At 28.7% G+C, this 26,508-nt stretch overlaps 2 protein-coding genes and 1 long non-coding RNA gene across 4 annotated transcripts in view; 1 reads left to right on the forward strand and 2 right to left on the reverse strand.

Annotated features, from left to right (window-relative positions):
- Positions 1 to 12,865, reverse strand: part of LOC131690406 (uncharacterized) — a 31,921-nt gene extending 19,056 nt beyond the window's left edge. The window contains exons 1-4 of the long non-coding RNA XR_009305577.1: positions 12,686 to 12,865; positions 12,387 to 12,629; positions 11,851 to 12,308; positions 11,467 to 11,631 (exon numbers count right to left, since the gene is read on the reverse strand). This is a non-coding gene — a long non-coding RNA (uncharacterized LOC131690406). The remainder of the gene's footprint in view (positions 1 to 11,466; positions 11,632 to 11,850; positions 12,309 to 12,386; positions 12,630 to 12,685) is intronic.
- Positions 12,866 to 13,450: 585 nt separating this feature from the next.
- On the forward strand, positions 13,451 to 26,302 carry LOC131688219 (zinc finger protein 208-like). The gene is made up of 7 exons (XM_058972392.1): positions 13,451 to 13,887; positions 13,941 to 15,122; positions 15,277 to 15,444; positions 16,703 to 16,890; positions 24,143 to 24,296; positions 24,734 to 25,906; positions 25,960 to 26,302. The coding sequence occupies exons 1-7, from the start codon at positions 13,774 to 13,776 to the stop codon at positions 26,122 to 26,124; spliced, it is 3,144 nt and encodes a 1,047-aa protein (XP_058828375.1). The 5' UTR covers positions 13,451 to 13,773; the 3' UTR covers positions 26,125 to 26,302.
- LOC131690403 (transcription factor grauzone-like) lies at positions 15,585 to 18,107 on the reverse strand. 2 transcript variants are annotated; one of them, XM_058976136.1, is made up of 3 exons: positions 17,889 to 18,107; positions 16,613 to 17,809; positions 15,585 to 16,553 (listed from the first exon to the last, which is right to left on the reverse strand). In XM_058976136.1, the coding sequence occupies exons 1-3, from the start codon at positions 18,000 to 18,002 to the stop codon at positions 16,377 to 16,379; spliced, it is 1,488 nt and encodes a 495-aa protein (XP_058832119.1). In that variant the 5' UTR covers positions 18,003 to 18,107; the 3' UTR covers positions 15,585 to 16,376. The 2 variants fall into 2 exon arrangements, with proteins under 2 accessions (XP_058832119.1, XP_058832120.1); XM_058976137.1 differs by having other exon boundaries at positions 15,588 to 16,541.
- Positions 26,303 to 26,508: the final 206 nt, after the last annotated feature.

The raw sequence follows: 26,508 nt of genomic DNA on the forward strand, positions 1-26,508 counted from the left end.
CTAAAATTCTAAAATTCTAAAATTCTAAAATTCTAAAATTCTAAAATTCTAAAATTCTAAAATTCTAAAATTCTAAAATTCTAAAATTCTAAAATTCTAAAATTCTAAAATTCTAAAATTCTAAAATTCTAAAATTCTAAAATTCTAAAATTCTAAAATTCTAAAATTCTAAAATTCTAAAATTCTAAAATTCTAAAATTCTAAAATTCTAAAATTCTAAAATTCTAAAATTCTAAAATTCTAAAATTCTAAAATTCTAAAATTCTAAAATTCTAAAATTCTAAAATTCTAAAATTCTAAAATTCTAAAATTCTAAAATTCTAAAATTCTAAAATTCTAAAATTCTAAAATTCTAAAATTCTAAAATTCTAAAATTCTAAAATTCTAAAATTCTAAAATTCTAAAATTCTAAAATTCTAAAATTCTAAAATTCTAAAATTCTAAAATTCTAAAATTCTAAAATTCTAAAATTCTAAAATTCTAAAATTCTAAAATTCTAAAATTCTAAAATTCTAAAATTCTAAAATTCTAAAATTCTAAAATTCTAAAATTCTAAAATTCTAAAATTCTAAAATTCTAAAATTCTAAAATTCTAAAATTCTAAAATTCTAAAATTCTAAAATTCTAAAATTCTAAAATTCTAAAATTCTAAAATTCTAAAATTCTAAAATTCTAAAATTCTAAAATTCTAAAATTCTAAAATTCTAAAATTCTAAAATTCTAAAATTCTAAAATTCTAAAATTCTAAAATTCTAAAATTCTAAAATTCTAAAATTCTAAAATTCTAAAATTCTAAAATTCTAAAATTCTAAAATTCTAAAATTCTAAAATTCTAAAATTCTAAAATTCTAAAATTCTAAAATTCTAAAATTCTAAAATTCTAAAATTCTAAAATTCTAAAATTCTAAAATTCTAAAATTCTAAAATTCTAAAATTCTAAAATTCTAAAATTCTAAAATTCTAAAATTCTAAAATTCTAAAATTCTAAAATTCTAAAATTCTAAAATTCTAAAATTCTAAAATTCTAAAATTCTAAAATTCTAAAATTCTAAAATTCTAAAATTCTAAAATTCTAAAATTCTAAAATTCTAAAATTCTAAAATTCTAAAATTCTAAAATTCTAAAATTCTAAAATTCTAAAATTCTAAAATTCTAAAATTCTAAAATTCTAAAATTCTAAAATTCTAAAATTCTAAAATTCTAAAATTCTAAAATTCTAAAATTCTAAAATTCTAAAATTCTAAAATTCTAAAATTCTAAAATTCTAAAATTCTAAAATTCTAAAATTCTAAAATTCTAAAATTCTAAAATTCTAAAATTCTAAAATTCTAAAATTCTAAAATTCTAAAATTCTAAAATTCTAAAATTCTAAAATTCTAAAATTCTAAAATTCTAAAATTCTAAAATTCTAAAATTCTAAAATTCTAAAATTCTAAAATTCTAAAATTCTAAAATTCTAAAATTCTAAAATTCTAAAATTCTAAAATTCTAAAATTCTAAAATTCTAAAATTCTAAAATTCTAAAATTCTAAAATTCTAAAATTCTAAAATTCTAAAATTCTAAAATTCTAAAATTCTAAAATTCTAAAATTCTAAAATTCTAAAATTCTAAAATTCTAAAATTCTAAAATTCTAAAATTCTAAAATTCTAAAATTCTAAAATTCTAAAATTCTAAAATTCTAAAATTCTAAAATTCTAAAATTCTAAAATTCTAAAATTCTAAAATTCTAAAATTCTAAAATTCTAAAATTCTAAAATTCTAAAATTCTAAAATTCTAAAATTCTAAAATTCTAAAATTCTAAAATTCTAAAATTCTAAAATTCTAAAATTCTAAAATTCTAAAATTCTAAAATTCTAAAATTCTAAAATTCTAAAATTCTAAAATTCTAAAATTCTAAAATTCTAAAATTCTAAAATTCTAAAATTCTAAAATTCTAAAATTCTAAAATTCTAAAATTCTAAAATTCTAAAATTCTAAAATTCTAAAATTCTAAAATTCTAAAATTCTAAAATTCTAAAATTCTAAAATTCTAAAATTCTAAAATTCTAAAATTCTAAAATTCTAAAATTCTAAAATTCTAAAATTCTAAAATTCTAAAATTCTAAAATTCTAAAATTCTAAAATTCTAAAATTCTAAAATTCTAAAATTCTAAAATTCTAAAATTCTAAAATTCTAAAATTCTAAAATTCTAAAATTCTAAAATTCTAAAATTCTAAAATTCTAAAATTCTAAAATTCTAAAATTCTAAAATTCTAAAATTCTAAAATTCTAAAATTCTAAAATTCTAAAATTCTAAAATTCTAAAATTCTAAAATTCTAAAATTCTAAAATTCTAAAATTCTAAAATTCTAAAATTCTAAAATTCTAAAATTCTAAAATTCTAAAATTCTAAAATTCTAAAATTCTAAAATTCTAAAATTCTAAAATTCTAAAATTCTAAAATTCTAAAATTCTAAAATTCTAAAATTCTAAAATTCTAAAATTCTAAAATTCTAAAATTCTAAAATTCTAAAATTCTAAAATTCTAAAATTCTAAAATTCTAAAATTCTAAAATTCTAAAATTCTAAAATTCTAAAATTCTAAAATTCTAAAATTCTAAAATTCTAAAATTCTAAAATTCTAAAATTCTAAAATTCTAAAATTCTAAAATTCTAAAATTCTAAAATTCTAAAATTCTAAAATTCTAAAATTCTAAAATTCTAAAATTCTAAAATTCTAAAATTCTAAAATTCTAAAATTCTAAAATTCTAAAATTCTAAAATTCTAAAATTCTAAAATTCTAAAATTCTAAAATTCTAAAATTCTAAAATTCTAAAATTCTAAAATTCTAAAATTCTAAAATTCTAAAATTCTAAAATTCTAAAATTCTAAAATTCTAAAATTCTAAAATTCTAAAATTCTAAAATTCTAAAATTCTAAAATTCTAAAATTCTAAAATTCTAAAATTCTAAAATTCTAAAATTCTAAAATTCTAAAATTCTAAAATTCTAAAATTCTAAAATTCTAAAATTCTAAAATTCTAAAATTCTAAAATTCTAAAATTCTAAAATTCTAAAATTCTAAAATTCTAAAATTCTAAAATTCTAAAATTCTAAAATTCTAAAATTCTAAAATTCTAAAATTCTAAAATTCTAAAATTCTAAAATTCTAAAATTCTAAAATTCTAAAATTCTAAAATTCTAAAATTCTAAAATTCTAAAATTCTAAAATTCTAAAATTCTAAAATTCTAAAATTCTAAAATTCTAAAATTCTAAAATTCTAAAATTCTAAAATTCTAAAATTCTAAAATTCTAAAATTCTAAAATTCTAAAATTCTAAAATTCTAAAATTCTAAAATTCTAAAATTCTAAAATTCTAAAATTCTAAAATTCTAAAATTCTAAAATTCTAAAATTCTAAAATTCTAAAATTCTAAAATTCTAAAATTCTAAAATTCTAAAATTCTAAAATTCTAAAATTCTAAAATTCTAAAATTCTAAAATTCTAAAATTCTAAAATTCTAAAATTCTAAAATTCTAAAATTCTAAAATTCTAAAATTCTAAAATTCTAAAATTCTAAAATTCTAAAATTCTAAAATTCTAAAATTCTAAAATTCTAAAATTCTAAAATTCTAAAATTCTAAAATTCTAAAATTCTAAAATTCTAAAATTCTAAAATTCTAAAATTCTAAAATTCTAAAATTCTAAAATTCTAAAATTCTAAAATTCTAAAATTCTAAAATTCTAAAATTCTAAAATTCTAAAATTCTAAAATTCTAAAATTCTAAAATTCTAAAATTCTAAAATTCTAAAATTCTAAAATTCTAAAATTCTAAAATTCTAAAATTCTAAAATTCTAAAATTCTAAAATTCTAAAATTCTAAAATTCTAAAATTCTAAAATTCTAAAATTCTAAAATTCTAAAATTCTAAAATTCTAAAATTCTAAAATTCTAAAATTCTAAAATTCTAAAATTCTAAAATTCTAAAATTCTAAAATTCTAAAATTCTAAAATTCTAAAATTCTAAAATTCTAAAATTCTAAAATTCTAAAATTCTAAAATTCTAAAATTCTAAAATTCTAAAATTCTAAAATTCTAAAATTCTAAAATTCTAAAATTCTAAAATTCTAAAATTCTAAAATTCTAAAATTCTAAAATTCTAAAATTCTAAAATTCTAAAATTCTAAAATTCTAAAATTCTAAAATTCTAAAATTCTAAAATTCTAAAATTCTAAAATTCTAAAATTCTAAAATTCTAAAATTCTAAAATTCTAAAATTCTAAAATTCTAAAATTCTAAAATTCTAAAATTCTAAAATTCTAAAATTCTAAAATTCTAAAATTCTAAAATTCTAAAATTCTAAAATTCTAAAATTCTAAAATTCTAAAATTCTAAAATTCTAAAATTCTAAAATTCTAAAATTCTAAAATTCTAAAATTCTAAAATTCTAAAATTCTAAAATTCTAAAATTCTAAAATTCTAAAATTCTAAAATTCTAAAATTCTAAAATTCTAAAATTCTAAAATTCTAAAATTCTAAAATTCTAAAATTCTAAAATTCTAAAATTCTAAAATTCTAAAATTCTAAAATTCTAAAATTCTAAAATTCTAAAATTCTAAAATTCTAAAATTCTAAAATTCTAAAATTCTAAAATTCTAAAATTCTAAAATTCTAAAATTCTAAAATTCTAAAATTCTAAAATTCTAAAATTCTAAAATTCTAAAATTCTAAAATTCTAAAATTCTAAAATTCTAAAATTCTAAAATTCTAAAATTCTAAAATTCTAAAATTCTAAAATTCTAAAATTCTAAAATTCTAAAATTCTAAAATTCTAAAATTCTAAAATTCTAAAATTCTAAAATTCTAAAATTCTAAAATTCTAAAATTCTAAAATTCTAAAATTCTAAAATTCTAAAATTCTAAAATTCTAAAATTCTAAAATTCTAAAATTCTAAAATTCTAAAATTCTAAAATTCTAAAATTCTAAAATTCTAAAATTCTAAAATTCTAAAATTCTAAAATTCTAAAATTCTAAAATTCTAAAATTCTAAAATTCTAAAATTCTAAAATTCTAAAATTCTAAAATTCTAAAATTCTAAAATTCTAAAATTCTAAAATTCTAAAATTCTAAAATTCTAAAATTCTAAAATTCTAAAATTCTAAAATTCTAAAATTCTAAAATTCTAAAATTCTAAAATTCTAAAATTCTAAAATTCTAAAATTCTAAAATTCTAAAATTCTAAAATTCTAAAATTCTAAAATTCTAAAATTCTAAAATTCTAAAATTCTAAAATTCTAAAATTCTAAAATTCTAAAATTCTAAAATTCTAAAATTCTAAAATTCTAAAATTCTAAAATTCTAAAATTCTAAAATTCTAAAATTCTAAAATTCTAAAATTCTAAAATTCTAAAATTCTAAAATTCTAAAATTCTAAAATTCTAAAATTCTAAAATTCTAAAATTCTAAAATTCTAAAATTCTAAAATTCTAAAATTCTAAAATTCTAAAATTCTAAAATTCTAAAATTCTAAAATTCTAAAATTCAAAAATTCAAAAATTCAAAAATTCTAAAATTCTAAAATTCTAAAATTCTAAAATTCTAAAATTCTAAAATTCTAAAATTCTAAAATTCTAAAATTCTAAAATTCTAAAATTCTAAAATTCTAAAATTCTAAAATTCTAAAATTCTAAAATTCTAAAATTCTAAAATTCTAAAATTCTAAAATTCTAAAATTCTAAAATTCTAAAATTCTAAAATTCTAAAATTCTAAAATTCTAAAATTCTAAAATTCTAAAATTCTAAAATTCTAAAATTCTAAAATTCTAAAATTCTAAAATTCTAAAATTCTAAAATTCTAAAATTCTAAAATTCTAAAATTCTAAAATTCTAAAATTCTAAAATTCTAAAATTCTAAAATTCTAAAATTCTAAAATTCTAAAATTCTAAAATTCTAAAATTCTAAAATTCTAAAATTCTAAAATTCTAAAATTCTAAAATTCTAAAATTCTAAAATTCTAAAATTCTAAAATTCTAAAATTCTAAAATTCTAAAATTCTAAAATTCTAAAATTCTAAAATTCTAAAATTCTAAAATTCTAAAATTCTAAAATTCTAAAATTCTAAAATTCTAAAATTCTAAAATTCTAAAATTCTAAAATTCTAAAATTCTAAAATTCTAAAATTCTAAAATTCTAAAATTCTAAAATTCTAAAATTCTAAAATTCTAAAATTCTAAAATTCTAAAATTCTAAAATTCTAAAATTCTAAAATTCTAAAATTCTAAAATTCTAAAATTCTAAAATTCTAAAATTCTAAAATTCTAAAATTCTAAAATTCTAAAATTCTAAAATTCTAAAATTCTAAAATTCTAAAATTCTAAAATTCTAAAATTCTAAAATTCTAAAATTCTAAAATTCTAAAATTCTAAAATTCTAAAATTCTAAAATTCTAAAATTCTAAAATTCTAAAATTCTAAAATTCTAAAATTCTAAAATTCTAAAATTCTAAAATTCTAAAATTCTAAAATTCTAAAATTCTAAAATTCTAAAATTCTAAAATTCTAAAATTCTAAAATTCTAAAATTCTAAAATTCTAAAATTCTAAAATTCTAAAATTCTAAAATTCTAAAATTCTAAAATTCTAAAATTCTAAAATTCTAAAATTCTAAAATTCTAAAATTCTAAAATTCTAAAATTCTAAAATTCTAAAATTCTAAAATTCTAAAATTCTAAAATTCTAAAATTCTAAAATTCTAAAATTCTAAAATTCTAAAATTCTAAAATTCTAAAATTCTAAAATTCTAAAATTCTAAAATTCTAAAATTCTAAAATTCTAAAATTCTAAAATTCTAAAATTCTAAAATTCTAAAATTCTAAAATTCTAAAATTCTAAAATTCTAAAATTCTAAAATTCTAAAATTCTAAAATTCTAAAATTCTAAAATTCTAAAATTCTAAAATTCTAAAATTCTAAAATTCTAAAATTCTAAAATTCTAAAATTCTAAAATTCTAAAATTCTAAAATTCTAAAATTCTAAAATTCTAAAATTCTAAAATTCTAAAATTCTAAAATTCTAAAATTCTAAAATTCTAAAATTCTAAAATTCTAAAATTCTAAAATTCTAAAATTCTAAAATTCTAAAATTCTAAAATTCTAAAATTCTAAAATTCTAAAATTCTAAAATTCTAAAATTCTAAAATTCTAAAATTCTAAAATTCTAAAATTCTAAAATTCTAAAATTCTAAAATTCTAAAATTCTAAAATTCTAAAATTCTAAAATTCTAAAATTCTAAAATTCTAAAATTCTAAAATTCTAAAATTCTAAAATTCTAAAATTCTAAAATTCTAAAATTCTAAAATTCTAAAATTCTAAAATTCTAAAATTCTAAAATTCTAAAATTCTAAAATTCTAAAATTCTAAAATTCTAAAATTCTAAAATTCTAAAATTCTAAAATTCTAAAATTCTAAAATTCTAAAATTCTAAAATTCTAAAATTCTAAAATTCTAAAATTCTAAAATTCTAAAATTCTAAAATTCTAAAATTCTAAAATTCTAAAATTCTAAAATTCTAAAATTCTAAAATTCTAAAATTCTAAAATTCTAAAATTCTAAAATTCTAAAATTCTAAAATTCTAAAATTCTAAAATTCTAAAATTCTAAAATTCTAAAATTCTAAAATTCTAAAATTCTAAAATTCTAAAATTCTAAAATTCTAAAATTCTAAAATTCTAAAATTCTAAAATTCTAAAATTCTAAAATTCTAAAATTCTAAAATTCTAAAATTCTAAAATTCTAAAATTCTAAAATTCTAAAATTCTAAAATTCTAAAATTCTAAAATTCTAAAATTCTAAAATTCTAAAATTCTAAAATTCTAAAATTCTAAAATTCTAAAATTCTAAAATTCTAAAATTCTAAAATTCTAAAATTCTAAAATTCTAAAATTCTAAAATTCTAAAATTCTAAAATTCTAAAATTCTAAAATTCTAAAATTCTAAAATTCTAAAATTCTAAAATTCTAAAATTCTAAAATTCTAAAATTCTAAAATTCTAAAATTCTAAAATTCTAAAATTCTAAAATTCTAAAATTCTAAAATTCTAAAATTCTAAAATTCTAAAATTCTAAAATTCTAAAATTCTAAAATTCTAAAATTCTAAAATTCTAAAATTCTAAAATTCTAAAATTCTAAAATTCTAAAATTCTAAAATTCTAAAATTCTAAAATTCTAAAATTCTAAAATTCTAAAATTCTAAAATTCTAAAATTCTAAAATTCTAAAATTCTAAAATTCTAAAATTCTAAAATTCTAAAATTCTAAAATTCTAAAATTCTAAAATTCTAAAATTCTAAAATTCTAAAATTCTAAAATTCTAAAATTCTAAAATTCTAAAATTCTAAAATTCTAAAATTCTAAAATTCTAAAATTCTAAAATTCTAAAATTCTAAAATTCTAAAATTCTAAAATTCTAAAATTCTAAAATTCTAAAATTCTAAAATTCTAAAATTCTAAAATTCTAAAATTCTAAAATTCTAAAATTCTAAAATTCTAAAATTCTAAAATTCTAAAATTCTAAAATTCTAAAATTCTAAAATTCTAAAATTCTAAAATTCTAAAATTCTAAAATTCTAAAATTCTAAAATTCTAAAATTCTAAAATTCTAAAATTCTAAAATTCTAAAATTCTAAAATTCTAAAATTCTAAAATTCTAAAATTCTAAAATTCTAAAATTCTAAAATTCTAAAATTCTAAAATTCTAAAATTCTAAAATTCTAAAATTCTAAAATTCTAAAATTCTAAAATTCTAAAATTCTAAAATTCTAAAATTCTAAAATTCTAAAATTCTAAAATTCTAAAATTCTAAAATTCTAAAATTCTAAAATTCTAAAATTCTAAAATTCTAAAATTCTAAAATTCTAAAATTCTAAAATTCTAAAATTCTAAAATTCTAAAATTCTAAAATTCTAAAATTCTAAAATTCTAAAATTCTAAAATTCTAAAATTCTAAAATTCTAAAATTCTAAAATTCTAAAATTCTAAAATTCTAAAATTCTAAAATTCTAAAATTCTAAAATTCTAAAATTCTAAAATTCTAAAATTCTAAAATTCTAAAATTCTAAAATTCTAAAATTCTAAAATTCTAAAATTCTAAAATTCTAAAATTCTAAAATTCTAAAATTCTAAAATTCTAAAATTCTAAAATTCTAAAATTCTAAAATTCTAAAATTCTAAAATTCTAAAATTCTAAAATTCTAAAATTCTAAAATTCTAAAATTCTAAAATTCTAAAATTCTAAAATTCTAAAATTCTAAAATTCTAAAATTCTAAAATTCTAAAATTCTAAAATTCTAAAATTCTAAAATTCTAAAATTCTAAAATTCTAAAATTCTAAAATTCTAAAATTCTAAAATTCTAAAATTCTAAAATTCTAAAATTCTAAAATTCTAAAATTCTAAAATTCTAAAATTCTAAAATTCTAAAATTCTAAAATTCTAAAATTCTAAAATTCTAAAATTCTAAAATTCTAAAATTCTAAAATTCTAAAATTCTAAAATTCTAAAATTCTAAAATTCTAAAATTCTAAAATTCTAAAATTCTAAAATTCTAAAATTCTAAAATTCTAAAATTCTAAAATTCTAAAATTCTAAAATTCTAAAATTCTAAAATTCTAAAATTCTAAAATTCTAAAATTCTAAAATTCTAAAATTCTAAAATTCTAAAATTCTAAAATTCTAAAATTCTAAAATTCTAAAATTCTAAAATTCTAAAATTCTAAAATTCTAAAATTCTAAAATTCTAAAATTCTAAAATTCTAAAATTCTAAAATTCTAAAATTCTAAAATTCTAAAATTCTAAAATTCTAAAATTCTAAAATTCTAAAATTCTAAAATTCTAAAATTCTAAAATTCTAAAATTCTAAAATTCTAAAATTCTAAAATTCTAAAATTCTAAAATTCTAAAATTCTAAAATTCTAAAATTCTAAAATTCTAAAATTCTAAAATTCTAAAATTCTAAAATTCTAAAATTCTAAAATTCTAAAATTCTAAAATTCTAAAATTCTAAAATTCTAAAATTCTAAAATTCTAAAATTCTAAAATTCTAAAATTCTAAAATTCTAAAATTCTAAAATTCTAAAATTCTAAAATTCTAAAATTCTAAAATTCTAAAATTCTAAAATTCTAAAATTCTAAAATTCTAAAATTCTAAAATTCTAAAATTCTAAAATTCTAAAATTCTAAAATTCTAAAATTCTAAAATTCTAAAATTCTAAAATTCTAAAATTCTAAAATTCTAAAATTCTAAAATTCTAAAATTCTAAAATTCTAAAATTCTAAAATTCTAAAATTCTAAAATTCTAAAATTCTAAAATTCTAAAATTCTAAAATTCTAAAATTCTAAAATTCTAAAATTCTAAAATTCTAAAATTCTAAAATTCTAAAATTCTAAAATTCTAAAATTCTAAAATTCTAAAATTCTAAAATTCTAAAATTCTAAAATTCTAAAATTCTAAAATTCTAAAATTCTAAAATTCTAAAATTCTAAAATTCTAAAATTCTAAAATTCTAAAATTCTAAAATTCTAAAATTCTAAAATTCTAAAATTCTAAAATTCTAAGATTCTAAAATTCTAAAATTCTAAAATTCTAAAATTCTAAAATTCTAAAATTCTAAAATTCTAAAATTCTAAAATTCTAAAATTCTAAAATTCTAAAATTCTAAAATTCTAAAATTCTAAAATTCTAAAATTCTAAAATTCTAAAATTCTAAAATTCTAAAATTCTAAAATTCTAAAATTCTAAAATTCTAAAATTCTAAAATTCTAAAATTCTAAAATTCTAAAATTCTAAAATTCTAAAATTCTAAAATTCTAGAATTCTAGAATTCTAAAATTCTAAAATTCTAAAATTCTAAAATTCTTAAATCCTAAAATACTGAAATCCTTCAATTCGAAAATCCTGTAATTATAATATTCTAATATTTTAAAATCCTAAAATTCCTAAATTCCAAAATTCTGAAATTTTAAAATTTTTATATCCTAAAATTCTAGAATTCTAAAATTTTAGAATTCCAAGATTATAAATTTCTAATATTCTAGTATTCTAATTTTGTATAGTTCTAAAATTATAAAATTTCTGGATTCTAAAGTCCTGAAGCATAGCATAGCACGCACACCTGCACAAATCGTAGGTGGAGTTGCAGAATTGAGCATATCCATAGCCAAATCAGACGACCTACAATGACGTAGACCAGCTAATCTCCACACTCCCATTATAAAGTACTAAAATTCTAAGTCTTACACTTCAGAATTATTCTTAAATTCTAAAGTTCAAAAATTCAGAAGTTCTGAAATTTTTGAATTCTAAAATTCGTAAGTTATGAATGGATGTCTGTATTATTCAACTTAACTTCATGATGGTCACGACAGCTGCCGCATGCTGACGAGCAGAACACGAAACGAAAATCCAACTTGCTCAGGTTTACTTACTCGCTCGGTGCCGTCCTCAGTATGCCTTTCTCGACAAGCTTAGTTTCTTCTTTCTGCACATGTCTACCACCAACTAGTTGACCAACAACTAATTGGACAGTTTTTCCTTATTGTTATTCATGGAAATTGAGCGCACTATTCCCAAACCACGTGATGCAAAAGTTCCTAAAAAAACAATTCCATATTGTAACAGATTATATTATCGATCCAATATTATTATCGATATTATCGCAACGCAATTTAATAGCGTTTTCATTTTCGCTTGGTGCTACACCGGTGTAGTGCAAAAAAGAAATAGAATGATTACACCCAAAGTTGAATGAGTGTAGCACCAACACCGGTGCAGTGTGCTGTCAATAACATAAAATGTCATACATAACTTACCATTATCCTTCGAGAGCAAATCAATAATTATCGCCAACAACCAGATGGCACAAGCGTTTTAGATAAGCATTTAATCGTTAATATTTCCTATCGAATCCTGATCCGCTTGTCACTCTCCACACGATTGAATAATTTAAACCATGGCAATATGCAGTGCACATTCTTGGTCATCTTCAACAGAACCAGAAGAACCTCAAGTAGCATTTAGCAAAAAAATTCTCATCAATAATAACCAGATAGCCCAATCAATGAGTGACATCCTCTCGGATTGTAGCTTTGGCGTGATCACTGCAGAAGTGCTATGAGGGACATAGCTTTCGTGTTTACATCACCATGATTAGTCTCCATTTCCTCGGTGCCTTCAGGAGATGGTTCCGAGCTATGCAGCAGTTTAATGGTAGAACTTATTATACTAACGTTTTGATAGAGTCCGATTGAAGCATCGATCGATGGGCATTCTGGAGGGAAATTAATAATGAGAAAAGATCTTTAAAAATTTCAGCTTTGCAGTTCAGGTCAGGACAAAATGAGCTTACGTTTGATGATATTGATGATGCTATATCTAGGCGTCTCTTATCAGGGTATGTAATTCGACCGGTTCCTGTGACAGATGATCAAAATAGGAAGAAACGAGTTGGAGATCGCTATTCACAGTCGGACAAGCGATAGCCAGTTGAGTCAATGCATTGTATGCCGCGTTTTGCTCCTCATTGGCTTCCTTGGAACCTTTTCCGATCACCAGTCTGCAATATTTTGCAGTTTGTTATTCCGGGTTGCCACTGAAAAAAAGCAAACTGATGTAAATTCAATAAATAAAAATGAAACCACTACTCACTTTGTGATCAATAGGTTTGTTCCAGTACACGGAAGTCACTCCCTGTTGCTCCGGAGCAAAAAATTCTTGCTCCTTTTCACTCCGATTTGCTACCAGAAGATGAAAAAGAAAAGAAGATAATACAGGAACGATTTTCTCCCTGTTTGCTCCGGAGTACTTCCAGTTTCTCCTGGTACTGGAACAAACCTAATATATCAGCAAACAGCAGCATCAGAACTTTACGGTGGCGGGACTCGTTTTACGATCTGAAACCGTTACCGAAAAACAATGTTTTGATCGGTACTGACTTTACGTACGAGGTAATTTTGTTCAACAATTGCCGGCGTTGCCATCGAGAACCTGGTGTTCTTCGAGGCCACGATTAAATGTGTTAACTTTACGGCTTGAGAAACAATGCCACAAACAAGAAATAAATGCTTTTTTCAGCTGCTCCCGTTGCTCGGCATGAAAAAAAGGAAAACAAAAACGCATTGAATCACGTCCGAGAAAATGAAAGAGCAAGAAGGAGAATCATACGATTATCAGAAACGCGAATACAGAACACGCTCTCTTTCGCTCTAATAGCTCGGGACGGGAACGTCAAACGCAATCCGCCATATTGGAGCACGATGCGCCTTTTGTTTGCCGCACTGGGTAAAATCAACTGGAATACCGGCTAGCTTCTGTCAGTATTCCATCTCCAATGACCAACTGATTCTAATTAGAATGTGTCATTGGAGCCGGAATTCCGGACTTCTTTGTTGGTATACTTTACAGGGTGTTCTTTCTGATAAAACAAAAACAAACTTGAGCATTGAACGAGATTAGGTTTTGTAATTTGTAATTTATTAATCGTATGGTAGTCTGTTGGATATGCTTGATTTAGGCAAAGGAAGTTACACGTTTTAATAATAAGCTGGGAATAGATTCAGATTACAGCTGTTGGAAAAATATGAATTGATCATTGGTTTTTTTGAAATTTTGCAATTTTATTGAGCACGACAACCTGTAAGTACAGACTTGGATCAAATCAACAAAGTTTTTTTTTTGGATTCGCTAGGACGAATGTGTTAAGTATTAAAAAATCAAAAAAAAGTAAAGTGTAGGACATGGAACAAGCACCCGAAAGATGTCGACTCTGCCTAGATCCGATTGTCGAGCATATTTACTCTATGAAAAATGCAGAACTAAAATCAAAAATAGATCGTATTTTTCCCTTCGAAGTAAGTTACAATAAAATAGAAACGAATTTTAATTATCAGATAAATGTTTGTAGCTTGAACTCAAAGAAGGATTACCTACAAGCATTTGCAGTTCCTGTTCCAATACCATTTTAGAGTTTGACCTGTACGTGCAGAAAGTTCGGCTGAATCAGGAAAAGTTAACCGCCATCGACTGCAAATGGTCATTTGAGCAGATCAAAATCGAACCAACGGAGCAATTTGAGCCGGTCATTTGTGTGGAGATAAGTCAGCACGAATTGAAATCTGAAAGATCAGACGAAGAAACCATTCGTGAGGAAATGGCAGTACTTGAGCACGTTCCACTAGAACAACCAAACAAGAAAAAATTCCGTAATAAACGGATCTGCGAAAAAAGGAAGCCGATCAAAATTGTTTCAAAAACAAAGGAAAAGAAACCCAAAAAAATTTACAACATCAAATCGAAACTGGAACAAGAACAAGATGATGTGATAATCAAAGAATTCTATAAATTAGTTTGCGATATTTGCGGGGAACCAGCTACAAATTTTTCCACGCTACTTTCGCATTTTCGAACTGTTCATAACCAACCGGGTTACATAAAATGTTGTAAAAGAAAGATTGTGAAACGTTGTCATCTGCTTCAACACATGGCTCTACACACGAATCCCGAATCATTTCGATGTGAGGTGTGCTGTAAAAATTTTGCGAACAAAGAGTATCTGAAGATACATCAGGCTAAGGCGCACGGCACTGAAAAGGACAGGCCATTCAAATGCAACCAATGTGCACAATCCTTTTCCAGGGAGTATCTGCTTCGTGCTCACGTGGTAACTCACAAGAAGGTACAGTGTCCGCACTGTAGCAAGTTTCTAGCGAGCAAATCGGTGCTGAACGCTCATATTGTTAAAGTACACAGCGATTTGGATCGGCGAATGATTTGTGACACTTGTGGGCGGGAATTTCTGAGTCAAGTTTGCTACGAACACCATGTCAAGAAACATTTGGGAATCAAGGTTGTAGAGGAGAAGCTTAAGTGCGACGTTTGTGACAAGTGGTTTATTGGAAAGCGCGGACTTCAGCGGCATATTCGATTCATGCATTACGAAAGTGAGCAAACGCATATCTGTGATGTTTGTAACGGACAGTATCCAAATTCAAGAGCACTGCGAATCCACAAGAGTACCGTGCACGTGGAGGCAGCTTTCGGTTGCGAAATTTGCGGCAAAAAGTTCAAACAAGCAATCTCGCTAAAGGTGCAGATGCAAGAAATGTGACTTGAGGCCGATTTCTTTACCCACGCTTAATTTTTAAACCAGGTTTAGCGCACCATTAAATCTGATTTAAAAGTTAAGCATAGGTGAAGAAATTGGCCCTTAGTACCATATGAATGTGTTATTTGTATTGCAGGAACATCGAGCTAATCACACGGGCGAGGCGTTATACAGCTGTGATTTCTGTGAAGCCAAGATGAATTACAATGGGAATCTCTACAGCCATTTAAAGAAGTATCACCCAGTGGAATGGGCTGCAAAGAAATTGCAAGTACTTAAAACTAATGAACCCAAAACTAAGGAATAAATTGTTCTTGCGCACAAATCCAAATCACTTGACGTGCCACAACTTTTCTTCGAACTACAAATTTGGGGAAATTTTACACGACACAGATTTGTGTCTGAACATTTCTAGGTGAATTGCTAAAACTGTTAGACTGCAATAAACGACAATTGCATGCTTTTTTATTATACTGGTTTTTAACTTAGGTCATTCGCTTCCTTTCTAGGGTTGGACAAATTCTAACTATTTGCGAAATTTCGTTTTAAGTCTTCAGTTCTTGCGATTAGAATTAGCTCCATTAAAAAAGCGATGACCGTCATTCAACATTCATTTTGAAGCGCCCTAGAGACGTTCTTAGTATTGAGCATTAGTATCGAACCCACGACGTCTCCATCATTGCCAAGAGTAGTTTAACAGCATCCGATGAGATTTCCACGCTAATTGACGATTGAAAATTTGCAATTATTTCAAATCACTTTGATTAGATGAAGCCCCGTGTTTGATTGTCTCTTATATTCATCAGTACAACCTCGTACCTCACGGAAGATCTCCATGTCGTCGACGTAGGACAGACGTCATCCGTTATGAGAAACATTGATGGATCGATATTGCTTCCTTGTGAAATACCAGATGAAACACAAAGCAGCACGATGAAAAATCATTCTTTGACCGAGAGTTGCCTTCTATAGAGCTATGATTGTTGATTTGGTCGAAATAAGCCTACGTAGAATAACTAATCCTAGTTAGTCTACTTTCACCAAAATACATGTTCTGTCAATTGTTCAAAGCCCTTATCCGCATCCATGATCATAATTTCAAACAATTGATCTAATTATTTGAGTGATCATCTGAAATTCACATGATTCGTGAAATTACGGGAAAAATTCGTTCAGTCTGCATTCGCATTTCCGAGAAACTTATCGAAGTTGACCCTAGGAATCAGTTACTAGTGCCTACGTCTTCGGAATTCTCGCTTCCGCGTCCATACGTCGTTTCTCAGCCCATTCGATCGGATGAGCTTTTTTGATGTGAGCATAACGGTTTGCTCTAGACTTCGAAGTCTTATTGCATATCTCACATGTGTACAACACCTCGCCGGTATGTATTGCTCGATGTTCCTGAAAAACCAACTTAATTATAGCCATTTTTTAACAATAGCGCAAACTACACATCGTAGTCGCTATCTCACCTTCAAAGCGTACGCCTGTTTGAACTTACGATCGCAGAAGTCACAGGCAAACTTTTCCTCCGTGTGAACCCGACGCTTGTGTTTCTGCAGTGCCCGATAGTTCGCCACACGCCGCTGACAGATATCACAGAAGAATTCCTGTGCCTTTTCGTAGTGGGAATGCTGCAGGTGATCCTGCAGTCCTCGTTCCCCCTTCAACCAGCTTTGGCAGATTTGACACTGATACTTCTTCACCGGATCGATTCCCAGGTGCTCCTGGACGTGACGCTCAAAGAAAAGTTTGCTTAAAAAGACACGCCCACAGGTATCACAAATCATGCGCCGATCGGTGTCGCTGTGTAGGTTGGTGATGTGAACCTTCAGGCTCGCCGCCCCCTTCAACATCTTGTGACAGTACGGACACTGGGTTTTTTCGTGATTTTGCAAATGTGCCTCTAATTTGTGCTTTTTAGCGAAAGACACCTGGCAATGGATACACTTGTACTGACGGTCAACTCCTTGGCCATGAACTTTCGCCAAATGAGCTCCCAGATATTCCTTATTTTTGTATGATTTGTGACATACTTCGCACTGGAATGCGTTCGGATTATTATGGAAGGTCATATGTTCCAGCAGGTAACGGCGATTGAACAGCTTCTTTTTACAGCACATAACATAACCGCGCTTGCCATGAACTATCTGGAAATGATCAAGCAAAGCATGGAAAGATTCCCCCAGCTCCCCGCACAAGTCGCAAATCATTTTGAAGAACTCCTGTATTTGTTGATCCTGCTGCTCTATCGTTTCCTTCGTGAATTTAATACGTTTCTTTTTTGGCTTCTGCTCCAGACCTACTTGTGCAGTACGATCAGCAGAGGTTTTGCCTGCTATTCGCCTTTGATTAGTAGTTGATTCTTCGGAAAACTCAGAAAGAGATTCATCCATTGATTCCCCAGAAGATGGTTCGTACTGTTCATCCTCGTGACTGGAATTGCCACACTTAAGCGACATGTGTTCTTCTTCTTTTACCTTGCTAATTTTCAAATCATTTTCGAAGAACCCAAATGGTTCAGTTTTGATTGGTTCAACATTTGACTCTATTTTGACACTCAGTGATTCCTGGTTCGCTCGGACTTGTTGCGAGTACGTATAAAACTCGGATATGGTGTGCAAGCATGTTTGACATACATTGGTGGAGTATCCTTTCTTATCCTCGATCTGCGTTTTTGAAAAAGGAAAAAAAGTTGCCATGATTCTAAGGTCTTTTTTTAAAATCTAATGAAATAATAATATTTACCGTGAAACTAAACACTTCAATCATTTTCTGCTTCAAATCTGGACTCTCAATTGAACAGTAGTTTTCGGCAACGGGATCAAGGCAGAGTCGACAGCCGTCGTTGGTTCTTTCCATTTCGCACTAGGAGTTTTTAGTATGTTCGATGTAAACCTGCTCCAACAAGGTGTCGTTAATATTACTAATAAAACTATTGCACACTTTCTTGCATCCAGGTCAACTCTAAATATGTTGATAAACAAACTGTTTTGACGTTTTCTTTCCAATGCTTTTCGCTTCTTGACAATGATAGCATAGCTGGCATCCCGGCACAGATGCATCCCAGTGAAATTCAACCGGAAAATGAGACGGAATACTGGCTGGCTCTAGTTCGTATTCCGGCTCCAGAGACACAACCGATTCTAATCAGCATTCCGTCTCGAATGAAACATCCGCCCACCAAAGTTCAACCGAAAAATAAGCCAGAATTCTGGCTGGTTCTAGTTAGTATTCCGGCTCCAGCGGAACAACCGATTCTAATAGAAATCAATTGTCGCACGAACTGGAATACTAACTAGACGATTCCGACTCGAAACCGGTTGTATTATTTGAACTTAAATTCTAATTTATCGCAGTCCAACTAGCCAAAGTTCAATTCGAGATTACAGCAAGATTTGAAATCGAAGCAATATTCTGACCGTCGATGGAGCCGCCCGTCTAGAACAAGTAGCAGCTCGTATATATTACGGGGCAGTGTCTCTCGTTGTATGTGCGATTTACCTACCACCGAATTCTGATCTCGCTGCCGAATTCTGATTGGTGCCAATGATAGGGTGGTGGTTTTAGGCGACTATAATTTACCTCAGCTACGTTGGAGTTTCGATGACGAAGTTGGATGTTTTATTCCAATAAATGCCTCCTCGGAACATGAAATTTTGTTAGTCGAAACCATGATCGCTTTTGGCCTACAAGTGAACTATTTGACGAAATTTAGCGTTTGTTAGTAACACTGGCGGATACGAATTATTGGAGCCACCCTTACCGTTAATGAAATTAGATCGACATCACAATCCGTTTGTGTAGAAAGTTGACGCTGTGTTTCCCGTGACTGTGAATGACTATGTTGAATTATTCTACGATTTCAATCAATGCGATTATGATGAATTTCACGAATAAATTGGGTTGAGATATTAACGCTGGGTACTCTGGATGAATCTGTGAATAGATTTTATAACGAACTGGAATCAATATTTCAACAACTTGTGCCTAGGAGGAAACGCACGTGCCGCCCGGATAACAAACGACCTTGGTGGAATGCTGAGTTAAGAAATCTTCGAAATCGTCTCAGGAAGGCTCGAAAACGATTGTTTAGAACAAGAGGCGAAACCGATAAAACGTCCGTGCGGGAATTAGAACGCCAATTCGAGCTTGTGAATGCAACATACTTTCGCTCATATGTTTCCCGAATTGAATGCAGCATGAAGGACAACCCAAAGCAGTTTTGATCTTACCTGCGGAACAAAACGTGCTCCAGTGGAATCCCGGAATGCGTCAACTATCGAGACAGGACATCAACGTCACCAGCGGAGTCAGCAAATCTATTCACGTCATTCTTTCGAAACGTGGTAAGTAATAACTCATCATCTTTGTCTGAATCGTACTTGAGTAGTTTGCCAATGTTCACTCTGAATCATCACTCTGAACATCAGGTACATATCAATCTTCGGGGAATTGACAGTTCAAAGGGCCCGGGGTCCGACGGGCTACAACCATCGTTCATCAAGAATTGCTCTTCATCTTTGGTGTTACCAGCATCTCTATTATGCAATCGCTCTCTTGCTGAAAATGTTTTCCCTACGAAGTGGAAGGAAGCTTTGATAACTCCAATCCACAAAACAGGCAACGTACATGATGTTACCAATTATAGAGGAATTTCAATCTTAAGCTGCCTCCCTAAAATCTTCGAGAGTATGTTGTTAGATGTTATCTACCCCGCGTTAAAACACATCATCACTTTGGACCAACATGGTTTTGTAAAAAAGCGCTCGACAACTACAAATCTGATGAGCTACGTGTCGTCGCTGATTGATAAATTGGAAAAACGACAACAGCTAGATGCGGTGTACATAGACTTCTCGAAAGCTTTCGACCGTGTTCCTCATGAGCTCGCTGTGGAAAAGCTAAGGCGGACTAGACTGCCGGACTGGCTTACTAATTGGATCTCCTCGTACCTTGCGAACCGTAGCGCCTCGGTTGGAACTACAGTGTCGGATCCATTCCACACTTCATCGGGCGTTCCTCAAGGGAGTCATCTCGAACCTCTTCTATTTGTGCTCTTCGTGAACGACCTCTTTAGTGAATTATCGTCTTCTAAAGTCATGTATGCTGATGATCTGAAAATTTACCAGGTGATAACAACTATGGTAGACTGTTGAGCATTGCATTGCCTTTAGAAGCTTTGGAAGTTACTTTGCTCCAGCGCGTTTGCCGTTTGATCTATCTGGGAGTTGGCTAATCTAACTGATATTTGCCGTTCTTAAATTGAGAGATTTCTGTTGTGATTATACTTATAATTGGGCGCAAGGTTTTGATCATATTTTTTAAAACTATCATTAGATGTATACTAAATTGAAACAAATTATCGCAATGTACCATATCATTTCATGGTTCGAAGGTTTTGTATCCTTTAATTTGTTTATGACGACATGCCCAAACTTCGGAAGCTGATAAGGTTTTCTTATGCTTACAATGTGTCTCATATCATATTTGTTTTAATTTGGAATTTATTTAGAGTAATTGAAATGTCAACTATAACAGGCATTAAAATGGTATCGGTGACTACCGTATCTGGCTTATAGCACAGAGAACAGACGTCCATCTTCAGCATTCAACTTGTGTAAAATCTCTAACGGTTTCGAAGGTAGTTGGGATATCCAAACCAAGTGCGCTACTGTCGTCATGTTTTTTTGTGGCTGAGTTCGACTGAAATGACAGCGGTTATTCCTCTACCCAGTCAAACTAGTCCGGAACCGGTTCGGACTTCCAGCATGAATTCCAGCTCAAATGCATCAACCGATAGAGTCGGTATCGGTGTTTTCTTTGAGCAAGATTCCATACTAAATCCATTCAGGATTTCGAACCGGTTCCGGAATGGATTTGACGGATAATTGGGATAGGTTGATGTGGCGGCGCTGGTGTTTATCGTATATTAATTCAAATGTTTACACACGTTTTTTAAATATTTTTGTTCGATAATGGATGTCTGTTCTCTGTGCTTATAGCTACAGGGTTTATAAGCTCTACAATAAAGCCTCATATACCCATATACGACCTGTTTTAATGCTTAAAGTTCGTAGTGCTTATAAGCATTAGCAAAGCTTGTATAAAGCTTATAGACATTTGCTAAGCTTGTATAAAACCTATAAGCATCGAAAAGCTGTTATAAGGTGAATGTAATGCTTGCTTTAGTGCTTAGTGATTACTTGGGTAGTGTTTAGTCTAAGCAAATACAAATTAAATACGCCAAGGTCCCATACAAATGGTGAATCACTTTTTGGCTCAGCAAATAGCTAGCTTCGACTACCCAATTCGCCTGTTTCAAATTGACAGGTTAGTATTACTGAAAGATAATGAAACTGGCCACGCTTTCTGATCTAAGGGTGCTCTGCTTTTATCATCACAAACTTTGACAATGCACCATTTCAACATTTTAGTAACTATTACAATCGTTTTTCTGACATATATTTGGTACGAAGCACACAAAACGACCGCTGCCAAAGCATATATGCAGCTAGAAGATATTCCGAATATAAGGCAAGTATTTCGTTGAAAAACTAATGCATGGAGCACTTATTCATTAACATTCATTAATTTACAGACAGTCCTCGCCGCTCAATACTATCCCTGAAAGTCAGGCAGTAATTTCCCGGAGAAAACCATAGACTTAACGCGAGATACATGGCAGGAGTTAGCTAATACCACGAAATCTCAATCCTTTTTTGAGAAAAAAAATTATAATGTGTTAGGAAACAGGGCAACTGCCTCCTTAAGGTCAACAGCAGAGGATCGGTACTCGGATGCTTAGTTTTGAGTATAAGGTTCAATGTGTGAACCGGCGAGTTGGCCAACTGTTTTACAAGGAAGCAATTTTAGCCGAATTTTGATACTTCAGCTGTCCGATTCGAGTTTTAATCTTTCGATATCCGGCTAGCAAAGAACGGTTGATGCCGGTGAGCAACTGCTGCTCCTTTTGTGCTTGAAGTAATTGGATCTTATCTCACTCATGTCGATCGCTCCAGTTACGTTCTTGCCGTTCGATCTGACCGGTATTGGTCAGCTTAACTTATCCTCCAGAAGCTCGTTCCTTTCCTCCACATTCGCTTTGCGATACTCCTCAGTGTTTTTTAGCATACTAAAAATACTGCGATTGTAATTTTTAAGCTTACGAGACCCTGTTGGTTACATTTGTATACCTTATGTCAGGTCAAATATTCATCTTTTCAACGAACCTCACATCGTGGAGCCTGTCGACTACCTTTCCATGCAACCGGAAAACTGCCCACTAGGTTGGAAACGCTACCTTTTCCTGCTCCAACGACTCAAGTGAGCGCTTGAGTAAATCATTTCCGCCTCTTTTTCCTTCAACTGCACATCATTATAACATCCACTTATTACATTTATATTAAACACACCGTTAATCGTCGCGCAATTTGAGCTATCGAAGCATTGCAACTGCTCTGCACTGGATTATTAAATCCTCCAATCAAATTTGCATAAAATCAAAAACAATTGAAATTAAACGTCAAAAATTTTCAAAAATAACAACAAAGCAGAAGCTGTGTTGCTAGTTTGGCACTATTTCGTCAAAGCATGCTGTCACTCTGACAGTGTACCTTTATTGGTGTACCTGTGTTATAAAAGGTGTCCTCGAAAAATCGCCAGAGCATGCCGTATTAACATATTTGTATTTGGTCTAAGTCTGTGCGATGTAACTTTTTTAATCGAAGACAATACAATACAATATAGTGGAATTAGAATGAATTTGCTGGAGTCAGAATTCTTGCTGTAGCCAATCAGAATTACGGGTTTCTTTTAGAATGGATTACTGTGTTGATGTGCGAAAATAGCTGACAAAGGCAGTCGAAAACCAATATCTCGAAAAAGACGGTACAGTGCGTACGTACCCAAGTGAAGTGAGTAGTCCGTCGTCGCGAGTGAGAATTGGTAAAATATTGGCGTTGTGAAAACCCCGATAAAAACCAAGGGGCGATAAAAAGACTATCAACGAGTGCAACTGGACAGTATAGATCACCGAATAATCCCGCGAGTGCAGTGAACGATCGATGCTAGTTTACTAGCGAAGAAAAGGTCCCGTGCAGTGTGAATAAATCTGGAAAAATTTTGTATTAGGACATCACCGACGATCATTCTGGGCCGTCCTACCACAGACGGAAAAAAACCTTTGACCGGAACACCATCAAGTAAGTCGCCTCCAAGTCGTAATTCGTTAGTCACGACAGAAAACCTACAAAGTAAAATCAAATATCTCACCAGGTATTCGATTATTTGCTTAACTCTACACGCTACCAGAAAATAACCTACAGAATAAGTTCTTTTAATTTAAATTTAGGTACTTTTGAGCTGTGCGTCGCTTTCGCACTTATTAGTGTTGTCAAAAACAAAACGAGAGATTCGACTCAGCCGAGGTCTTCCGTGCAGTAAGGTACTTATAAGTTGTTTGGGGTATACTCAAAATTAGGTAAATTCAACTTAAATTTAAGTAAATTAAACTCAAGGTTGAGTTATTATTTTTGCCGTAGTTAAATGGAAACTACCTTCAACACGATTTACCTAATTTTACCTTCCTGCACGATACCACGAGATTGAGTCAAAAGTACTGAATTTTAGGTAGTTTTTCGGTGGCGTGTAGAATAACCAGAAAAACTGAGCACCCCTACACTGGAACCGGTTCGGAATCCTGAATGGATTCCAGTTCAAACCCTCTAAGAACGGTTGGTTTCAAAATCGTCCAATGAAGGACGTTCGTTGGACCAATTTGGACATCGTCCAAATAACCGTTCAACGAACGTCCATCGTTGGACCCGTGTTGAACGATTTTGAAACAATTTTTTGGACTTCTCAGTGGGAATGCAGCAACAGATTTTGACTCAATCGGTTGAATCCACTCAGTATTCCGAATGATTTTACCGGGTATCATCGCGATACTGTCAAAAAAGGAGCGTGCGTGTTTACCAAAACAAAACAATGTAACCACGGAGAGTGTTTTTGTGGAAAATTGCTGCAATAGTGATTCTAAACATGGAAACAAGGAGCCCCGGGTGTCGACTTTGCTTAGAGGCAGTTTCTGAAAATTACTGCTCTATAGAAAATGCGCAACTTAAAGAGCAACTGAAAACAGTGTTTAATTTCACGGTGAGTTGAATGGTACATAACACAATGAGAATGTTATTATAGTGTCCCCTTTTACTGATTTCGGTAAACTTTGAAGCGAATCTACTCTGACTCGGCTTCAAAAACGAAATCAACATTGGGAAGTCTGTAGAATTGAAACAGCAGCAAGGCATTTTGTTTCATGAATTGGTTTGAAGCAAAATCGGTTTACGATACAGTTCAATTGCCTTTACTTAAAACACAGTTCTAGTTACGCTCAAGATATTACCCGACACGTAATTCACTTCGCGGGCAAAATACCTATAACTCAGTAAATTAATAGATGTCGCGCTTTAAATGAGTATCACAGAATTATGCTGCTGAATGTGTTGTACATGTTGTAAAATTGAATAGGCTTATTCTCTAAAATTGCATGATCCATGTCAATCAACTTATTCAATATTTAATTTTTTTAATAGGTTGATTTCAGAGAAGGATTTCCCAACAATATATGTGAAATATGCTCACGGACCATATCCGAGTTCTACCGATTTTCGAAAAAAGTCCTTCAGAATCAGAAACAACTGACCGATAAAATCAGCGACAAATCAAGACTTACGTCAAATAACGCAGCATTTGAATATGTTAAGATTGAACCGACGGAAGAGGTAGAACCTACCGAATGCCTCGAGCTCAGTTTAAGTACGGTCGAACCTAAGGATCAGCTACCGGAACGAGACGAGCTAAGTGATGACGAGGAATCAATTGCCGGAGAACTGACCGACAAGTCGTACGAACCATTATCTGATGACTCAAATGAACCACTGGTGAAGCTAAAAACAAAGCGTTTTCGGCCTGAAAATGATCGTTCTGCCCACAAACAACAAGAAGATAAACAAATTGCAGAATTCTACCAAATGGTTTGTGATTTATGCGCATTTATGGCAACAAATTTCCCTGATTTGAGAGCTCATTTTAAAAAGGTTCATGGGCGTTCTGCATACGTTGTTTGTTGCAAGAAAAAAATACCCTCGAAGCGTAGCCTACTTGAACACATAACTGTGCACAAAAATCCGGATGTATTTCAGTGTGAAGTTTGCAAAAAGCGGTACAAAACTAAGGAATCCCTGACAGTGCATCTGGGTAAATCTCATGGTATTGGAGTTGAGCGACCGTACAAGTGCGATCAGTGTTTGCAGAGTTTTCCAAAACAGACCACCCTCGATGCGCATATGGAAATGCACATAAAAATGCAATGTCCGCACTGTAATCAGATGGTAGCTAACAAGCATTGCCTTAGAGCGCACATAAAGAACAAACACAGTGAAATTGATCGCAAAATGGTTTGCGACACTTGCGGACGGGAGTTTCTTAATAAATTAAGCTTTGAGCGGCACGTGATGAAACACCAAGGAATCGAGGTATTGAAGAAGGTGCAGTGTCAAATTTGTCAACGCTGGATCAAAGGAGAACGGGGACTGCAGCTGCACATGTTCAACATCCATTATGAAGGAGTGCAGACCTGTGATATTTGTCAGCGACAATGTCCAAATACGCACGCACTGAAAAGGCACAAACGGATTGTCCACGTGGAAGAGAAGTTCGAGTGCGAGTTTTGTAACCGTAAGTTCAAGCAGGCGATCAACTTGAAGGTAATGGTCAAGTTTTCCATTGTATGTTAAAGATGAATTATTCCATGTTTTAGGAACATCGGACGATCCATACTGGAGAAGTGTTGTATTCCTGCAAATACTGCGGCAAATGCACTAATTCTAAAGCGAACCTTTATGTGCATATCAAGAAAAATCACCCTGTTCAATGGGCAGAGAAACGGTTGAATGCGATGGAAAGCAACGAATGTGCAGCATAGTTATCATATGTGTTCAAGTCGAACACTGACCAAATTGGACGATTTTGGTCTCTATACACCCTACAAACGGTGAGCCTGAACGTTGTGTACGGTTTATGTCCTTATGTCGTATGGTCTACGAAAAAACGTCAGTGTTGGTCAGTTTATTTTCAAGGAAATACATTTATTTAAACTCCAATTCGAAATCTTAAAAATGCCGATTATTTTGTTGTGAATATTTAGGTTGTTAGTGAACGAATGGAAAGCCGAATAAAGGGCAGTTTGTCTTTCATTCGTTAGGTTTTTACCAAGTTAAAGGTCGATAATTACAAAGGACGATTATTTTCAGATTTTGAATTTTCTCCAGCACCTCCAGTAATTGCATGTAAAGAATATGTTGTATTC

This window comes from Topomyia yanbarensis, chromosome 3 (genome assembly GCF_030247195.1).
Source record: "Topomyia yanbarensis strain Yona2022 chromosome 3, ASM3024719v1, whole genome shotgun sequence".
NCBI classification, from domain to species: Eukaryota; Metazoa; Arthropoda; class Insecta; order Diptera; family Culicidae; genus Topomyia; species Topomyia yanbarensis.

Bases quoted from the DNA above. Each gene is read 5' to 3' on its own strand.
- LOC131688219 (XM_058972392.1), top strand. From the start codon at position 13,774: ATGGAACAAGCACCCGAAAGATGTCGACTCTGCCTAGATCCGATTGTC. The intron at 15,123-15,276 runs GTGCAGATGCAA...TTTGTATTGCAG, and splicing joins AACAAGCAATCTCGCTAAAG to GAACATCGAGCTAATCACAC. The intron at 25,907-25,959 runs GTAATGGTCAAG...TCCATGTTTTAG, and splicing joins AGCAGGCGATCAACTTGAAG to GAACATCGGACGATCCATAC.
- LOC131690403 (XM_058976136.1), bottom strand. From the start codon at position 18,002: ATGGAAAGAACCAACGACGGCTGTCGACTCTGCCTTGATCCCGTTGCC. The intron at 17,810-17,888 runs GTAAATATTATT...TCAAAAACGCAG, and splicing joins TTGAAGTGTTTAGTTTCACG to ATCGAGGATAAGAAAGGATA. The intron at 16,554-16,612 runs GTGAGATAGCGA...GCTATAATTAAG, and splicing joins AACAGGCGTACGCTTTGAAG to TTGGTTTTTCAGGAACATCG.